The sequence below is a fragment of the Lissotriton vulgaris genome, chromosome 3_1, assembly GCF_964263255.1.
Source record: "Lissotriton vulgaris chromosome 3_1, aLisVul1.2, whole genome shotgun sequence".
NCBI classification, from domain to species: Eukaryota; Metazoa; Chordata; class Amphibia; order Caudata; family Salamandridae; genus Lissotriton; species Lissotriton vulgaris.
Window position 1 is genome coordinate 1,229,396,157 of NC_141689.1, and position 19,179 is coordinate 1,229,415,335.

Below are 19,179 nucleotides of genomic sequence, written 5' to 3' on the forward strand. Positions count from 1 at the left end.
AGAGAATTGTATGGTTCCTAAACCATAGATAAATACATACATAAATAACAAAGCTAAAAAGTACTCAACTGGTGCTTCTAAAATACGCCTACCCCGATGTACCTAACCTAAGCTTAGAACAAGGGAAGAAGTAAGTGAGGTGTAGCATAAATGTAGTATTCTTTTGCCAAGAATCTGCCCAAGATTTCTCTAAGGGTCTAATCAGCTCCGTACCTTAGTTTAGAATGAAGAAGGTCAGTTTTGGGACTCGATTTCCCAACAACCCACAAGGGTAGCTTGGAAACACTGGAGCTGGATTTCTCGGCAAGAGAAAAGACAGCGTCTCTCTCAGTGCGTCTGCTGGAGGGTTGGCTTCCTTCGGCACTTGCTGTAGCAGGGCGCGTCGGGCAAAGTAGATAGACGAACTGCTCCAAACCACTGTGTGTTTGCTTGGGCGAGTGTGGGCATATTTATCCCATGAAGGTGCCGCGTTTGACGTAAAGGTGGACATAATAACGTCATTAAAGACTCTCGGTTATTTGAAAACTCCATGAGTACTTGGACAAGTCAGTTCTCGAGCAAGGGAAAGTCCCTAGCTGCTGAAGCCGAGTTTTCCAAGAAATCGTTGTAGATTTTCGGAACTAGTGGAAGCAGTCCTGCCGTATTTGGACTGCATGAGCTATGCCTAAATATGGTTATGATTTCTATGCCTATATAAGGATATGGTGGTTTATACCTATTTAAGGGCATGAATCGGGAAAATTACAATAGTGTCCTAAAATGGTTCACAACAGGACGGGTATGCTTAGACGTGAGTCCTGTGCTCTCCATGCTACTGGAATCAAGCTATCCTGGCTGATGAGGGCTGAAAGCTCGAAACCGGTCCTATTATGCTTCTTTCCAATCCAGGGAGGCCCTGGCTTGGCAGTTCGGGCTGTATTGTTCCCATGAGGCACAGGGTCAAGACTGATTTGCATATGGCTGGGTTCAAACTGGAATGGCATAGTGAGCAAAAAAACGATGGATTTAGGCCCAGATCTCTGTACTGGGGTGAATGTATGACATTGTTCTGCATTCTGTCCATCAACTATTGTTTTTGCATTCATCAACCCGAGTGGGACGGGTATGCTCAGGCGTGAGTCCTGTGCTCTCCATGCCACTGGAATCAAGCTATCCTGGCTGATGAGGGCTGAAAGCCTGAAACCGGTCCTAGAATGCTTGTTTACAATCCAGGGAGGACTTGGCTTGGCAGTTCGGGCTGGACTGTTCGCATGGGGCACAGGGTCAAGACTGATTTGCATATGGCTGGGTTCAAACTGGAAAGGCATGGTGAGCAAAAAACGATGGATTTAGGCCCAGATCTCTGTACTGGGGTGAATGTATGAAATTGTTCTGCATTCTGTCCATCAACTGTTGTTTTTGCATTTATCAACAGGAGAACAAAGCACAAACAAAATAGCAAAACATTTTCATGTCATCACCAAGGAGGGACTAACAAGCCTACTTACGAATCAAAAGCCAGAATTTATGAAGGACGATGACACAAGTCAATAACAAATGTGGGCGGAGAGTGGGAGGGGCTACCAGTGCATATCTTAATACAGCATGCCTGACAGAGCGAGTAGCGCGAGTGCGCTGCCCATAGGCTTTACCTAATTTGTCTTTTTTTAAGGAAAACAGGTTGCATTTTAACAAAAAGTTTGCTTTATTTGCAGTGCTTAATTTGAGCCTGTGGTTTCCATCCCTCAGCACCAGCACTTAGTCATCAATACCGGCACTTATAGCGCAAACTCGACCCAAAGGTCTTTTAGCTTCATGAGCACCAGTTAAGGATACATACATTTTAGATAGGCACAGGGAGATTAAGTGATTTGGTCACAATAATAGGATGTTGACCATATGCCGAGGCTGGGACCTGGTTCCCCAGCTCCAAAGTCAGCAGCTCTGGCCATTACGCCACAACCTCTCCCCACTTGTAAGGATTCATGGTTAGTAGTTGGGTCTGTTATGGGATGGTGCAAGCTTCCTCCTGACGAGTTCCCCAGCACTTATTTTTTCACAAATTAACCACTGTTTAGTGTTTATTTAAAAGCAATCACAGACAGTGCGGTCTGAAGACCCCAGCAGGCCACCATCTGTGTGATTTTTGCCATTACCAATGGGTTGCAAACAGAGCCCTACCTCATTAATATTCATGAGGTAGGTCTATTTGCACCCCACTTGGAAGTGCTACATATGTAAACCACACATTTGTACATGGGTGTTTTGTGATTACCAAATTGCAAAAATTCGCTCTTTGGTAATTGCCAACGATCGCCTACCTGCATCTGGTCCTCACTGCTTTAAACTGAAATACAGAAATGCAGGAACTCTCTGTTTAGAGCACCTATTTGCTCCTGAGAAATGTGTACTCTCCCAATAAATATATTGCAGTAGATCTGAAAAGTGCTGGTGATCTCGTTGTGAAATTAAAGAAGTGCAGGTGCTCAGTACCCGACAGCCCCTGTCCATTTAAAGCACCGACAACACATAGAATAACCCTTGGTGTACCAGTGTGATACATAAGGAAACTCTCTAATCTAATAACGAAGCATCTTTTAAAGCTGGCAATCAACCGATCTTGAATAAAGTCCCTACCAGTCTCCCAATACCTAGCCATCAACACGTAGATGCCCCAGCCCCTGTGGCCTGCCCTAAGAGCCCAAGGGACACATCCTGTCGCACGGCCACGTCCTGGTCTAATGAGAGGGAAGCGCCACAGGTGCCTCGGGGGCACCGGCGCGGGGAGGGGCGTCAGGGGGAGCCGGGCCCGGAGCGGGCGGCGCTGCCATTGGCTGCCGCGGAGGTGCAGCCTCCGCCGCTCCCACGGCCGCCCCCAGCACTATCCCGGCGCTGCCCGGCCGCAGACGGCGAGAGGGAGCGGCGCAGGGACCAGGGATACTCGGCGGCCAGGAGCTCGGGCGGCAGCACCCACCGTGGGCCACAGGCGCGCCGCCACCGCTAGGTGCCGAACTTTAGCAAACTTTCAGAAAGTGTCAGACTTTAAGCTGAGGCGGATAGCGTGCATCCTTCGGTGAGAAGCCACCAAACGCAGCTGCAGATCAGGACTTGCTGTGCCCCTGTCCCGGGACTTTCACCTGTCGGCTGCCGGGATGGCGCTGCCCTGGTTCTGGCTCTTCCTCGGGTGCCTGGGCCTCCCGCTGGGGCGGGCCGGGCGAGGGCTGCCCCCCGGGGACACGGTGTCCGAGCACATGCTGCGACTCTACGAGCGCTACAGCGGGGGGCGCCAGCAGCAGGGCCCAGGGGGGCTCCGGCGACAGCTCCAGGACGGCAACACGGTGCGCAGCTTCCGAGCCCTGCCCGCCCGCGGTAAGTACTCTCAAGCACCTGTGCGGAGGAGGGGACACGGGGCATGGGGGAGGGGGCAGTAACTTGACAGGGTGAGCTGGGGCCAAGAGAGGGCGGTTTCAGGTCCCCTGTGATCCTAGAGATTACATATATTTGCAGACCTCTGATCTCCCACCTGTTGGATCAGAGACACACTTGCAATGCTCAAGTGTGAAAGAAGCCGAGATTTAAAACTGTTGGATATTTTGCAGTCGTTTAATAGGTTCGAATCCCAGCTTCTTTCACTCTGCGGCAAGTTGCGTGATCTTGAGCAAGTGGCTTTATCTCCGGTTGCCTCTATGTCCCAAGGGACCAGGAATGTTTCTCTAGTGGGGTAGTAGGAGAGATAGCTGAGAAGTTTATGAATTAGGAAATCGAATCTACTGCACAGTTACAGTGGCTGAGGTTTTCTAGTAGGTATGCATATTCAAGGGTGGGAATGTACAAAGTTGTGCCAATCGTTGTAACGACTTTGGTGGTGCGCGAGATCTTAGCACCCAGTGCAGGCTTCCAGGAAAAGGCGTCCGAGTGTTGCTTGCCTGTTTGTGTACATGTCTTTTGTCATTGCTCTGGGCGTTTATCTATCTCTTTTTTTGTCTGTGTGTTTGGGGGTGTACCTGTGTGGGTTTGTAAGTCTGTGTGCGTGACGAATCTTTGTGTTCGGCGAGTGGTGTTTCGGTGACTCGTGAATGTATATCTGTCCGCATGTTTTTGTCTGTCTGCATGCCTTGGGTCTGTGAGTGTGTGCATGTATGAGAACGACTGTGCGTGAATGTGTGTCTGTATTTCCGTGTGCTTCATAAAGTGCACCTGCTTGTGGGTCTGTATTAGAGTGCATGAGTGTGTGCATGTCTTTTGCATGTATATAAGTGTGCGTGGTCCTATCTATATGCCTTTGAGTGCGCGCGAGTATTTAAGTTTGGGTGGGAGTTTTCGGACTCTGTATGGAAGTATTTGTGTCAGGGCTGTGTGCATCTATGTATCTGTGTGTCTGCCTGTATGAGTGTGTTATGCGTGGCCAGGTTAATGTTTGCCTGCGTGTTCCAGTTGCGACTAATGATTTTTCATGAAGTGCCTTCTGTCGTAAAAAAAACTGCGTGATTCTTGGTCCAGATGTTCCCGTGTCAAGAGGAGGGCGCGGTGGTCGACCCCCTCCCCTCCCACATGGTTCCACTCCTTACATTCCCGAGACCCCGCACCTTGCGTGCCTCTATTTCTCTCTGAACAGGTGTCTGCCCAGCCTGTTATTTGAACCACCGGCGCTCAGCCGCCTAGAGAGGGTTGGCAAGCGCCTCTGGGCGCATGAAGGGGATTTCGTGCAGCAGGGGATTAACACCTCGGCACTTGAGAATGAGTGGGGGTCTGAGTTGTTAAGAGGTTGCTGCCTTCCCCCAAATATCGTATAAGATCTGTCCCTCCCCCTGGCGTTTGTTGGCACCCACTGGCTCCCGCCCTGGGTTTGACCGGTTCAGTAGAGGTGGCAGCGGCGTAGAAAGCGTCAGTGGGACCTCATGCAAGGGAGGAAACGGACCCCCTTATCTCAAAGGCAGGCAGCCGAAATCAGGGTGCATGGGGGGGGGGGGGGTGGTAGGCGGGCCGGTTGGCTTCGGTGCCACTGCATCTGTTGCACCACTGATTGCACAACACCCATGGGTACTAGGGCTGCGAGTACATGTGGAGACTCATGGATGAGTGCTTTTGGCGGGAAGGAGAGAGAGGAGGATCTCTGGTCAGCGCCCTCATACCTCTCGCCGAGTACAGTACAGGCCCTCACAAAGCCATCCATCACTCGGAGCCCGGGGACTCTGAGTGTAAACATGGCGTGCAGACCACACCGCGAGCACCGCTCAGAAGCCGCCGTCTAAGGATCACCTGCTCCCGTCCCCGCCCCTGCCACACACTTCCCCAAGCAGGAATCCTTCCCCCCGGGCTCACTCACTCCGGCGCGCAGTGCGTGCTGGTCAGCGAGCTGCCGTGGGAGCTGAGAGGTCATTGCTTACTTTAACACCTCCCCACCCCTCCTCCATAAGTGTCCCTCAAGAACCTCCGAGTGCTCCAGCTGGTGGTATTGGGCGGTGTCAGTGAACCAACCAACGACGCTGCATGCGCCTGGTGAGCAAGGTGGCCCTCTCTGGCAACCAACACATCTGTGGTGGGACAGTGACGGCCCACACCATACAGAAGGGACTGGTCAACAGGGCCGTCCGGCAATGGCGACTGGAAGATTCCCCGTTGGCCTCTCTAATGGCGTGGTTAAACACTAAACAGACGTCTGGCATGACATTACAAACACACAATGTTCCTGTGTTGCCTGTCCACACCACCAACGCATCAAATTATTGCTTCAATGTTTCCTGTTCCCTCTTCTCCTTTCTTGTTTCGGGAAGCGCCTTGAAGATGCTAGGGGCCGGCTATCAGCTCTAAACAAACACCTTCCAAGACATGACATTCTGGAAACCAGGCAGAAGGAGATCTGGGAAGTTACTGTGCGATTATAAGACATTGCCAGAGACCCAGAGTCTGGTGGGACCTGGCAGTCAGCCAGGCCGAGCCCCCAGGTGGTGTGTAGCCGGTTGCGTTTGGTTATTTATACAGAATGAAGTGTGTTCGGGCATGGGGGCCCTCCACTCTGGCTCAATCACGTGCTACTGGTCTATGGCTTCTGTTGGTCGTGTTCGTTGCCTGGTTGGACCATAGAAACAGACACATCTGACTCCCAGCTCCCTGCACTTCTTTGGATTTCTTAGTTTGTCTTTGTTCGCACAGCCCAGGCAATGGAGTCTGATTTTGAGGCAGGTGGCTGGTGACGTAATGGATGCTTGAAATCCTCAGAAGTGGGAGAGGACGACACACGTGGTAGTTGTAAAAATGGGAGTTGTAACGGTGTCAAGTCAGTCAGTCAAAAATTAACTTTATTTGGTTTGTCACAACCTTAAAGTATACATATGTAAAAATGACCATCGGTATAAAAACAAGATAAAATTCGTGTTCTTAAAATTTACAATTCCTAAAAGAAGATCACCCGAGTTTAATCTGTTTTGCTTTTCGAGAGTAAAGTCTCTACCAGAGTCATGAATTTTACTCCTCGGCATATAAGGATGTTCGATGATGCACCCAACCAGCTAGTGACCGCCTGCCTGCAGGTGCAAATTCTGAAAACGTTTAGAACTGATTTCAACAAATATCTTCTTTCGTTTTTTTACTGTCTCGCACGTGCACATTAGATGGTACAAACTTTCTGTGTGGTACCCACAAAGGCGGCATGTCTTTTCTTGCTGCTTACTTTTCCAAGTTGGAATTAGGGCTTTTGAGCAATGATCACCCAGTCTATATGAGTTGTAACGGTGGGTATAGACACTGTGGACCTTAAGGTTTTGTGTGTCACAGTGGTCGCTGATGAAGTGGTGATTTTTTGACTTTTTGTGTTGAAGTAGGGAAGATAGGCGTGAGAACTTTTAACAAATGGGCGGTTGTAGTGTTGGGTGTGGAGATTGGGGATGTCAAAACGGTCACTGAAGTGTATATTGGTGGTTGCGTCAAACGGTGGTGTAACAAAAGTTGAAATGATCCCCTGCAAGGTACATGGAGGGCCCTCCTCCAAACTTAATCAGGAGCTCTCTGGTCAGGGTACTGTGCCGAGGGGGCTCCTAGAGTTTGGGGGCCCCTAGAGTTTGGGGGCCCCCCACTCCGCAGGGGCTACAGGGGCCTATGTTACGCCACTGGTGTCAAAGAGGTGGGTATGGCAGTGGTAGATTTCAGATCTGATGAGCATTGAAGTGGCAGTACTGCATATGCTGGTGGTGAGGCGATGGGTATTAAGGCAATAGGTGTTAAAGCTGCAAGTGTTAATTTGGAGGGTTTAAAATGGTGGTTGTCAGGTTTTTGATGGTTGATTAGGTGGTTTTTGACTTGATGGGTATCATATTGGTGGATGTGGCAGCACTGAGGCTGTGGGTGTTGATGTGGTGGGTTTCAATGTAGTGATAGTCAGTTTGCTGCTTGTCATTGTGGTGGGTTTTGAATAGAGAGGTGTCAAAGGTTAGGATATTGATTTTTGTTTTTACCAAAGATATGTTTGTCAGTTGGTGGATGTCCAATTGATGAGCGTTGAAGTGATGAGATTGTTGTGATGGGTGTTAGTGTGTTGGCTCTTTGTGTGGCGAGTGTTAGGGAGGTGGATGTCTGTGTGGTTGTCGACCAACGTTTGGTTGTCAAAGTGATGGTTATCAGTGTGGTGGTTGTCATTGCACTCATCAGAGAAGTGTTTTGTGAAAAGGGTGGTATCGAGTTAATGGGTGCTGTGGTGATGGGTGCCAAGGGTTTGGTTGCTTTGTGTATATTGCTACCCTTAACCTGAATTGTAAAGTGCAATATTTAAACATATTTAACTATTTCACTGGCATTCTTGGTTGTGGCCATTGCACACCTAAAGTGAAAATCTACAGCCACAGCAGTAGGTATTTATTGGACTCTTTTAAACATTTTGGAACGTTTTTTAACTTTTAATCTCTAATTTATGTTCCTGTTGTACTTATTCACAATTTCTTTTAATTTTTTCACGTGTTCCCACTTATTTTGTGTATCCCCTTAACTCAATAATGTGTACACTATGTTTTTTGTATTTGTGTCTTGCAATATTCTTGTTTACATTTGTGCTCTCATTTATGCTTGCTGATTTTCATTTACTATATGTTTAATATTTCTGTATGCTTGCACATATTTATAAGGTTTGGGATAGAGATTGGCATGCCGTAATGTTGTGTTGTATAAATCTCTAGCGCAACGTGTGTATGTCCGATGGATCCAAATTTGGTATGTTGTTGTGGGATTAGGTGTATTCTGTTTGTATAATGATTGGCTTATATGATGTGTGTGTTTACAATATTGGATCTGTTGTTACATGTATCAGAGGGTCTGTGCCTTTTATTGGGCATGCACATTTTTTACATTTGTGTTTCTTAACATGCAGCCTTGAGGAAGCCTGTGATATGCATTCTGAAGAAGAACACAAATAAAAGACAAACATAAAACGGATCCATCACTCTTGTCCTATTTGCTTCGTGCATTGACTTTCCTTGTATACACTTTGTTTTGTTGCCTCTCGATATTGTTTAAATTTCAAGGGGCGGATATCCCCCTGGAGGTGGGCGCAGTGAATGACCGCATATGCCAACAAGGGGGCATCGGGTATCAATTGAACCCCTTTCGTGCCTTAGAAAGGTCGTCCTCGGGTGGCACACTGACTGTGCATAAACGCATGGGCACAGAGCCAAAGTGTTTCCTCATTGCAAGGGTGCAGTGTACTTAAAACATAGGACACGTACTGTAATGGTCTACAATTCCTGATAGTGGAATATGGCTAATTTTGTTTTTCACTGCAGCAAAGCCTATCTCTCCCACAGGTTAGCTTTGGAGCTACCTTGTAACACCTTACAGATGTTTCTTCCAATTGGGAGCTGATAGAAAATTGGAGTTTTGGGTCTTTGGAATCACACTTTAAAAATACATCTTTCTGTGAAGTTGGAGTTTAATATTCAGGTCTTTTAGAAAGTTGCCATTTTCGCGCTTAACAATTCTGTGCCTCTCCGTGGAATACACGTCTGGGTTGGATGACAGTTGGGTTTTGTGAATTGACTCTAGACAGTCACACACAAACTGAGCTGAAGTTTGCCCTGCATATCCTGATGGTCCATCACCAGGGTGATGGGTCTGCATGAGCTAGAGTGGTGGAAGGAGTTGACACTTGCACCTGGATAGGGCTGTGCCTGTCCCTCACAAGGATGTCTCTAGCCTCCTTGTAGTGTGTCAGGAGCCAGGACCAGCAATGGCAGGGTCTTGTGCACCTCAAAGACTTTTCTTTGAAGTGTGCGAACTTCAAAGGCTAAAATGGGTATAAGCACTGGACCTCTGACACCATATACTCAAAACATTTCTGGATTGGTGACATTCTACAAGGAAGAAGAGCTGTGTTGCTTCAGGAGGGACTGTAATTTTGCTGTTTGGTTTGTTGTGCTGGCTTGCTGCTTCTGTCCTGAGAGTGAAAGGACTGGACTTTACTTTCTATATCCTGCTTTCTGAGGCTCTCCAAGGACTTGCTAAAAAGTCTCAGGTCCATCAAAGACTTAATCTGCCAGCACTACTGAGAGCCCTGAGATACCAAGTGGTGTCAAACCCAGTTCATGGGCCCTTGGAAGTGAGTTCTGGTGCAACAAGGAGAGAAATCAAAGCATCGACTCCCATCATGATTAGGAACTGGAGCATCATTGCAAAACTCGGCGCTGCCAGCACCGAAGCGTAGTCCCCGCTCGTCACAACAACCTCAGCTTCAAACGCAGGCACCTGCCTTTTCATAGCAGCACCTCTGAAGAAACAACGCTGCGTGAGTCTCGAGCACAGCATAACCAAAATCCGTTGTGCACCGTTCTGAATCCAACACATCCTGCTTCTCCACTGTGGAATCAACGCAGTGCAACTTGAACTTTGATGCATGACCAACACATCATCTCTGGGCACCAGTTTTATCAATAACACAGCAACGCTGTAAGGAACCGAGGTATCTTGCCCACAAATGCTGCTTCACCTCCCCAGCTCCAAGAATCGTCACCTGGCATTAGGGTTTCAAAGACTCTGCGCCGCCTTAAGGAATCGATGCATCACAGAGTGGCGCATTACTTCCTCTGCCCAACACACTGTCCCCGAGCACCAACATGCCACTTACCTGCATAGCAGTAAGAAACCAACGCATCACATGCCTTTTTGAAGCGTCACCTCCCCTATGTCACGGATCGTCTTCGATTTTAATGCATTTAAAGTATTTTGTTCTGGTCAAGCTTAACCATTGATTCCTAAAGAACTTTAGCTTTATTTAAATTTGAAAATTCATATCTTGAGTTCTGCATGTTGGATCTTTGTTGTTTTGGGCTTGTTTTATTCAGAGACATATTGGCTATTTTTCTAAACTGGTGTGGAGTCCTTTTGTGGTGTTTTCACTGTCTTACTGTGCTTGTGTACAAATAATTTACACATCACCCCTGGGGATAAGCCTGACTGCTCTCGCCAAGCTACCAAGGGGGTGAGCACAGGTTATTCTGAGGGTGTAACTTACTTGACCTGACCAGAGTGAGGGTTCCTACTTTTACACGGCACAAATCACTGCCAACTAGAGACCCCATATCAAGAAGTATAGATGTCTTAGCTCGACATCTACGTACCTTGAGGATATGTTGGTTCTCAATATTGTGTAGTCAAAGTAAGTGAAAGTCGGTATTAAAACCTTGGTATTTTCTTAGAACATTTGACTAACGGGCTGTCAATTCTTCTCACATTTAACAGTCGCAGAGCACTACACCGCACAACAGCAAGATTTTTGGAATAAAAGATGTGTTATCTCCCACACCTGTAAATGTGCAATGCAGTAGAGCTAACCGTTTTGATATCCGAGCTAATAAGTGGGCAAAAGGAATCTTTTCCGTCAGGCAATGAAAACAGAATCCAGAGAGGGCTGGGTGTGAGTTTTAGGCAGCTTTCCTTGCAGCATACTTAAGCTAACATTTGCAAGTGAAGCCTGCAGCTGGGAAGACAGAGGCCTCTTTGATCTTTAGGAGACAGGTCTGTGCAGGAAAGGTGAGGGGGGCCTGGGGTTGGGGGGTTATGGACTCCCTGGAAAGCTGTGAACTCCCAAGTACTGCAGCAAGCGCCAACTGGCACATTGTCAGCATCTGGACTTTCCCCTCATCCCTGGCTTTATAGTTTCGATAGACTTCGACAAAGAGGCAGGGGAATATCTAGAGTGTTGAGCAGCTCTCTAGATTTTCGTGCTGGTAAAACAGTTCGATGCATTATTATGTCTGCTGTAGATGCCTGCGTGCAATTTACAGGTCAGGGGTTCAGCCCCTGGCAAGCTGAGTAAACCCCTTCCTCCCCCAAGGTCATTGAAATGAGTGCCACATTCAGCTGGGTGCAGCTGTGTACAGTGATTCGAACTGCAGGGGTGCTGTGATGTGCGCTTTGGAAAACGATCATTTTCAAAGCCTGTAGGTTTGACATTGGTGGGGGCCAAGAAAAATGGGAATTCCAAAAACGCATTTTCCCTGTGCAATTTCCATAGAGAAAATTAGACAGCAATAAAGAAAAAAAACGGTTGAACATAATTAAACCAAATTTGGCAGAAAGCTAGATATTTCACCCAGAAAGGTTGCTTTACATGATTTAGTGTAAACCTGTTCAGCCATTTTAGAGAATTTAAGGTTCAACATTTATAGATATCTGTTGCAGCGGGACTCTCGTTGTGAAAAAACACGAAAACTCATTGGCTGGCCAAAGCATGAAGAAAAATGTTGCGGCCACCATGAAGGATACAGGGACTTGGTCCCTGAGTCCTGAAAAATACTAAAAAGGACATACGGGGTCAGGGATAGGATACTGTGACCTCCTAGCCATTGGGGGCAGGGGGGGAGTACTACCCCCCTATTGGCACCGAGCTTTAACCCCTTAGCTGCGGAGGCTATTCCGCCGCAGCGCTAAGGGGCAGGCGGGGCCGCACTGCGCTCCTGTACTCATGACGGAACCGCTCCGTCACGACCCTTGGGTGGGCTGAGCTTGTGACGGAACGGCTCCGTCACGGCCCCGCCCGCTCTTTAGAACTTCAGCGCAGGCGCGGAATTCGCACCGCGCAGGCGCGGCGAGCGGGCCATGACGGAACCGTTCCGTCACCAGCACAGCCCGACCGAGGCTCGTGACGGAACGGTTCAGCCACGAGCACGCAAAGGGTTATGAGAACAACATGTTATGTTTTCATAGTCCCGCTTGACTCCTGTAGGACTCAGTGAGGACCTCGTGTGGTCCTGCAGGAGTCCAATAGACTCCCATGGGACTGAGAGCGACCCCCCAAAAACTGCAGCTTTTGGGCTGTGCAAAGCTCTTTATGGAGATTGCACTCCCAATACACTGTGGAGCCCGATTATGTGGCAACCCCCCTACTAAGGACAGACTGTGCCCAGAGCTCACACCCTCTGGGACCTACACTTCATTAGGTGGGCAAGCCCCTACTATGCACAGGGTGCACTCAGTGTACAGGCTGTGCTTAGAGCCCACTCCCTTCAGACATGCAAATGCTATTAGGTGGGCGAGTCGCAACTATCGACAGTTAGAGGTCGGTGTGCAGACTGTGCATATAGCCCACTTGCACAAGAGACGCACGCCCTACTGGGGGGGGGGCAAACCACTGCTGTGCACAGTCTGCGCTCAGTGTGCAGACTGTGTGTAGAGCTCACTCCTTCCAGACACATAAGTCCCATTAGATGGGTAAGCCCGTACTAAGCATAGTCAGCTCTCAGTGTCGAGACAGTGTGTACAGCACATCTCCGCAGAGACATAAGCACAAAGAGTTCCAGACATGGAACCCCTACTATGCATAGTCAGCACTGAGTTTGCAGCCTGTGCTGAGAGCTCACTGCCTCAAGAAACATGAGCTCCATTCCTTGGGCAAGCACCTACTATGCACACACTGTGCTCAGAGTGCAGACTGTGCATACAGCCCATTCCCTACAGAGACCCAAGCTCCATATGGTTGGCAAGCCCTTATTACACGCACTCTTGGCTGAGTGCGCAGACTGTGGATATAGCCCAATCCCCAAGGCATGCAATCCCCATTAGATGGGCAATCTCGTCCCGCGCATAGCCAGCCTTCAGAGATGCAAGTCCCATTAGTTGGGAAAGCCCCTACTATGCACAGTCTGTTCTCAGTATGCAGACTGTAGATAGAGCTCACTCACTCTTGACCCGCTCGCCTCATTAGGTGGGAAAGACATTACTATGTATAGTCCGTGCTCAGTGCAGAGATTGTGCGCAGAGACCACTTCTTCCGGAGACCAAAGTCCCATTAGGTGAGCAAGGCCCTACTACACAAGGTCAGCACTCAGTATGCAGACTGTGAATAGAGCCTTCTCCCTCCTGACATCCAAGAGCTATTAAATGAACAAGCACCCACTACACACAGTCAGCACTGGGTACGCAGACTGTGTCTAGGCCACATTCCCTCCAGAGATCTAAGCCTTCTTTGGTCGGCAAGCTCCCACCATCACAGACTGTGCTCAATCCACACAATTTGCTTAGAGCCCACTCTCTTAAGAGACGTAAGCCCCATTACGTGGGCAAGCTCCTACCACGCACAGTCTGCGCTCAGTGTGCAGATTGTACATAGGGCCCACTGCCTCCAGAGATCCAAGCCCACTAGGTGGGGAAACCCCTACTAAGCACAGTTTGCACTTCATGTGCATACTGTGTGTAGAGCCAACCCCCTTTAGGCACCCAGGCCCCTTCAGGAGGGCGAGTTCATACTATGCACATACCTGCGCTCTCTTAGCTGCTTTTCATGGAGAGCCCATTCGCTGTAAACACCCAAGCCCAATTAGGTGAGCGAGCTGCTATTACAGTGAGGTTGGCCTCTCTGTGCAGTTCTTCACGGAAAGCTCACTCCTTCCACATACTTAAGCTTCCTCACATAATGAAGAGCCTATTAAGTACAGATGTACAGATAGATATGTTAGCAATATTTTACTTTATGTTAAAAACACATATAAATTCACTAAAAAAACCTAAGGTGCAGAGTGGCCACAGGCAAGACCCTACACCCAACCCTATGCCACACATGCAATGGGCATCTTACATTACATTAAAAAACACAGGAATTAATTAAAAAAAAGAGAAGGTTAAAGTGATGTTATAGTTAGGATGAAATGTCAGTTAAACATAACTGTGAGAAATTGGGCTTTTGGTTGGTGGGGTGTGAGCCCTGGTCAAGCAATATCCACAGTCCCTTGTAGGGTAAACCACAAAAAGTCACCAAATTAACCTGTGCTTAATCTTGAGTAGTTTGGAACAAAAAGCAATCAGGCCTACTTGGGGCAACTTGTAAAGTGTTTATGCAGCACATAAACAGTAATAAAGTGAAAACACAACACAAGAAAAATCCCTAACCAGTTTAGAAAAATAGAGTCTATTTTAATAAATGATTTGACACCAAAATGGCAAAAATCCAATCAGTACCACCAGAGTTATGAGTTCTTGAAGAAAAAAATGAGAAATAGTGCCTCAAAAGTTCAGACCAACCGCGATGGAGCGCAGGTCGGAGACAGTCCCATATTAGTCCTGTTGAAGTTTTCACTTCTCAAGCTGTGAGCCAAGAGTCCTGTTCGCATTGTAGAGGGTCGTAAGTAGGAAGGAGAGCGTTGCAGGTGGCAATCAGTGTGGTTCAAAGAACAGGCCAAGAGTTGTGGACGGGGCAGGCTGGAGCTTCGTGTTGGCTGTCCCCTGCAGGCTGTCAATGCTGCTGTGCGAAGAGACGGGCTGGTGGTGGCTCAAGCGGATTTTCAGTGTGTGCAGCGCTGTTCAAGTGTGAACAAGCCCTTTCGTAGTCACAAAGAGCCCAAAAGCTTGATTGCAAAAGCTTGTGAACCACACCAAGGGTCCAGGACCTGAGAGACACCATCTGGGGGTCAGACACATCCAGGAGCTGTTGGGGAGTCTGTTATGTACCTGAGGCTCAGATCAGGAGGCCAGCAGAATCGCCCTTTGAGTCACTCTGGATTCAAGATGAAGTTGGAGGTCCAGTTCTTCTACCCCAGGCAAGAGGGCTGCAGGCAGCAGGTCAGTGCAGAAGGGCGGCAGTTCATTTAGAGCAGTATGTATGTAGTTGAGCTTATATAGCGCACAGCTACCCGCAGTGGGTGTCCCGGCGCTTGCTTAGGGAACCCGTCCTGATATTCCCCTGTGTGATAGCCCCAGCAGGTATCCACAAGGTGAAAGTCAGGCATCCCGCCGCGAGGGGCCGTTGTGGAGATTAAGCAAGCTATTGCCCAGAGTCGCAGAGTGTGAACCCGTGAGTCGAGAAGGCACCGGAGCGAGAATTATCGAGTCCGTGGAATTTTTAGCCCAAGACCCGCCGAGGCGGGGAATTGAACCCTGGTCCAGGACCGATCTCAGCTTCCGGGTCTGCCGCCTCTAACCCCTGAACCACACTTCTCCACACAGTAGTCCAGTAGTAGCAGTAGCAGTAGTAGAGGGCAGTAGTAGAGGGCAGTCCATGTAGTAGCATAGCATCCCTTCTTCCAGGAACGCAGCAGTCCAGAAGTGTATTAAAGATTGGGTTTAAAGGTCCTGTTTTTATACCCTGAGGCCTTCTTATGGAAGGTGGGGAAGCTTCTGGAAAGGTTCTTTGAAGTACATGGAATGCCCTGACGACTCTCCTGCCCTGGCTCCAAGCTGGCTGCAGTGACAAGACAGAGTCATTAAGCCCTTTGTGTGAAGGCAGAGTACAGGATATTCAGGTGTAGGTGGGGCTGTGCTCAGCTCCACCCCCTAACCTGCCAGCAGATGGCCCATTCAGGCACACCTATTACCTCCATTGTGGGACTGTCTAGGAGGAATTCATAAAGTCTGTCAGCTACACCCAGTCATGTGACCCAGGGCAGGCTGCAGTCACAAGGTGGTAAGGGCAGAAAAATGCCAACTTTCTTAAATTAAAACTAACAGATGATGGACGTAATGCTGATCAAATCAAACATTCCTCAAGTCACAGATCTGGGTAAATCCATAGTTGATTTGTTTACCACGCCGCCCCAGTTTGGACCCAGCCATGTGAAAATCAGTCTTGCCCCTGCCCCTCATGGGAACAGTCCAGCCTGAACTGCCAAGCCTTCCCTGGACCAGAAACAAGCATCCTAGTAGTGGTCGCTGGTAGGAAACTGTGTGGGGGGGCCACGTAAAAAACAAGAAAAGAAAACGTACCTGATGATTGCCGTCACCAGGCGCCACCACTCCTCCAGCAGGAACCAGGAAGCATACAGATTCCCAGAATCCCTGACCAATCACAATGCTGCCTTACAGCAGCATTGTGATTGGTCTGAGCGCCGTGCTTCGGCACTCAGAGAGGGACTGGGAGGGGGTGCATGTTCTCCAGCCAGGCTGTACAATACAGCCTGTGGAGAACATGCAAAGTGCGCATGACAGTTTGGCCAAACCGTCATGTGCACTTAAGGTGCAGTCACCACTCCTCCTCCCTCGACATAAGGGGAGCCTGGCCCTGCCCCACAGTGACAACCCGGCTGCAGTGCAACTGCAATAATTAAAATAAAAGCCATAACCATTTTCCATACTGTAGGGCGAATACAAAAACAGCACAACCTGTTCTGCTGGAATCTTGTTCTTATAACTGTTTGATTCCAGAGACAAAACTGTCCCTGTCAGGGGTCTATGGGATCTCACAGTAATATGAGCTTTTCTCCAGATGCACCACTGGTTTCAACAGATGAGGTAGCTGGAGTATGGCACTGGGTTTCAGAATTTTACTTTAAGTTAATAGTTCCCAATAATTTGGCAATCAACTGATAAATGCTGATTTTAAATGCAGTGATATGTGAACACTGTGAGAGAGGGCCATATGTATCAAGCAAATTCGCATTCGCAAACGCCGAAATTCACAGAAATCTGGTGCAAAATAAGGAATCGCAAAATTTGGGATTCCTTATTTTGCAATTGCATTTAAGGAATCCCACATTTTGCGATTCCTTAAATGCAATGTATGAAGCAAAAAAAATTTGCAAATTGTCCTTAAGGAATCGCGAATTACCACCAACTTCAAGTTGGTGGTAAGTTGCGAATTCCTTGAAAAATGCACATTTTTGCATTTTTCAAAGTGCCTTGTGACGCACACGACACATGTGCACCCATGCTTATTTCAGGGGTGCAACAGGGTGTCCTTTGGACACCCCTGCACCCTTGAAATTATTCTCAATTTGCGATTCTCAAATTGCGAATCGCAAATTGAGAATAACTTCCCATTCATTCCTATGGGCCTCCTGGCCCATAGAAATGAATGGGAAAGTATTCCTTAATTGCGATTCGCAATTTGCTCATCGCAATTAAGGAATACTAAGAATCCGCCAAAAAATGCGAATTTGTACATACATCCCAATTTGCGATTCTGAAATAGCGATTTCAAAAAAATCGCTATTTCAGAATCGCAAATCAGGTTGATGATACATATGGCCCAGAATCACTTGCCCCTCATCTCTAACAAAAAGTAAATGTTTCTCGGTTTCACATGAGGAGATTTCCATGACGGCGCCCATGCTTTCTTGCAACCACTTCTGTGCTTTGATATACATGCAGTTGAGCAGTAATGTGCTGATACTTTTGAGATGATATACAGTACCATCTACAGTAAAATCAGGGATGAGTGTAGGCAACAGTATGGGTCTGTAGTAATTAGTTTCACTTCCAATGCAGGCACCGATGTCACAAATAATGATTGTGAAAATGTCCTTGTAAGGCTAGTTGAGAGGCAAGTGGTCATGGTAGTTATGATGGGTGACGATGAGGTCCATTGTATTCTCTTAACCAATGCAACCAGTCAACTCACTGATTTTTAAATGTTTCCTAAAAAACTCTAATGTCTGGTTTTATGAGAATCTGAGCGTTTGGGGCCCTATTCTTTAAGGGTGGCATCAAACCCATATCTCTATCTTTTCCATTTCTTCTTGCAAATGGTTTGTGGGTTGGCGCTTCTACTGTCATTGATGACGTCTCTTGGGAAGGAAGCATCTTGATGGCCCTGGCTCCTTCTGACATATAAGTTCACTCCTTGTCTGAAGGCCTCGGTGGATTGATTCTCAGGCTGGTTGGATGTGGTCATATTGCTTTCAATGTAGGACAAGTCTTGTCCCCTGAGCCAGCATTTGTGGCGTCAGTCGTTGATTTTTTTGAGAGGTTTGTGCTGACGACATAATGAAAATCCAGATGCTCACTGCTATTATTTATTTATTTATTTAGGAGTTTTATATAGCGCTGACCAGACCCGAGGGTATCGGAGTGCTTTACAACATTTATAATGCATGGATCACAAAATAGGGCATAGGTACTCATGTAGGTTCGGAAGTTCAGCGTGTGGTGCAGCGGTGAGGCACGGAAGTCCTGAAAAACCTCGCTGAGTGCATGTTGTCTTGGGCGCAACCAAATTGGGAGGGGGGGACAGGGAGGGGCGTTTGGGCGCCTGGAGGAGGTAGGTCATTAGTGAATAAAGTGTCATGGTGATGCGGAAGCACACACGCCTGCTATCAAATGTTATCCTTAAAACAGAGACATTTATAGGTGGATGGTTGGATGGAAACTTCAAAAAACTTTAGTTGTTGCTCAAAAACTCTTAAAAAGTCACAAGAGTCGGTCTAGTTGTTTTTGAATTCTAGAGAGAAAGTCAACATTAATATTATAAACATATTTTAGAAAAGTGTGTTAGCTTTGGAAGAATTCAATCACATGGTCAATTTTTCTTTGCATACGAAAATGCTAAAAAATGTAATTTAAATTATTGGAATATATTTAGTAAAAGACTCTGGACTCAACATCACAATTCATAATAGCTTCCTGCCCTAACCAAGCAAAATATTTTTTGCAGGAATTAAACAGAAACTATAAAGCAAATGTATGAATGGTAGAACAATGCTGATCAAATATCGTGGACTATTGACTAGTCCATATCTATTGATTTCATCCACCATGAGCCTAGCTGGCTTTTGTGAGGTTTCAAAGTCTCTGCATTGCTGGCCTTCATTTTGTCTGGACCCACTCCAAATAACTGGGCTCTTTTAGTCATCTGATGAGTTTTTACTCGCCACGAGCTGCTGGTGTCTTAAGATACATCTTTCTGGATTCACTTAGCTTGGTACTATTTGACATTTAGGAGTCTGGTGACCAGGTTGAGTTTAGATAAAGGTAAAGTTTTGAAAATGAGGGAATTACATAATCATTTATTTTCTG

The 19,179-nt window shown here is 47.5% G+C and overlaps 1 protein-coding gene across 1 annotated transcript in view; it reads left to right on the forward strand.

Annotated features, from left to right (window-relative positions):
* The first annotated feature begins 2,890 nt into the window (after positions 1-2,890).
* Positions 2,891-19,179, forward strand: part of BMP3 (bone morphogenetic protein 3) — an 87,556-nt gene continuing 71,267 nt past the window's right edge. The window contains exon 1 of the mRNA XM_086961694.1: positions 2,891-3,348. Within this exon, the coding sequence (XP_086817820.1) occupies positions 3,132-3,348 (217 nt within the window). The 5' untranslated portion in view covers positions 2,891-3,131. The remainder of the gene's footprint in view (positions 3,349-19,179) is intronic.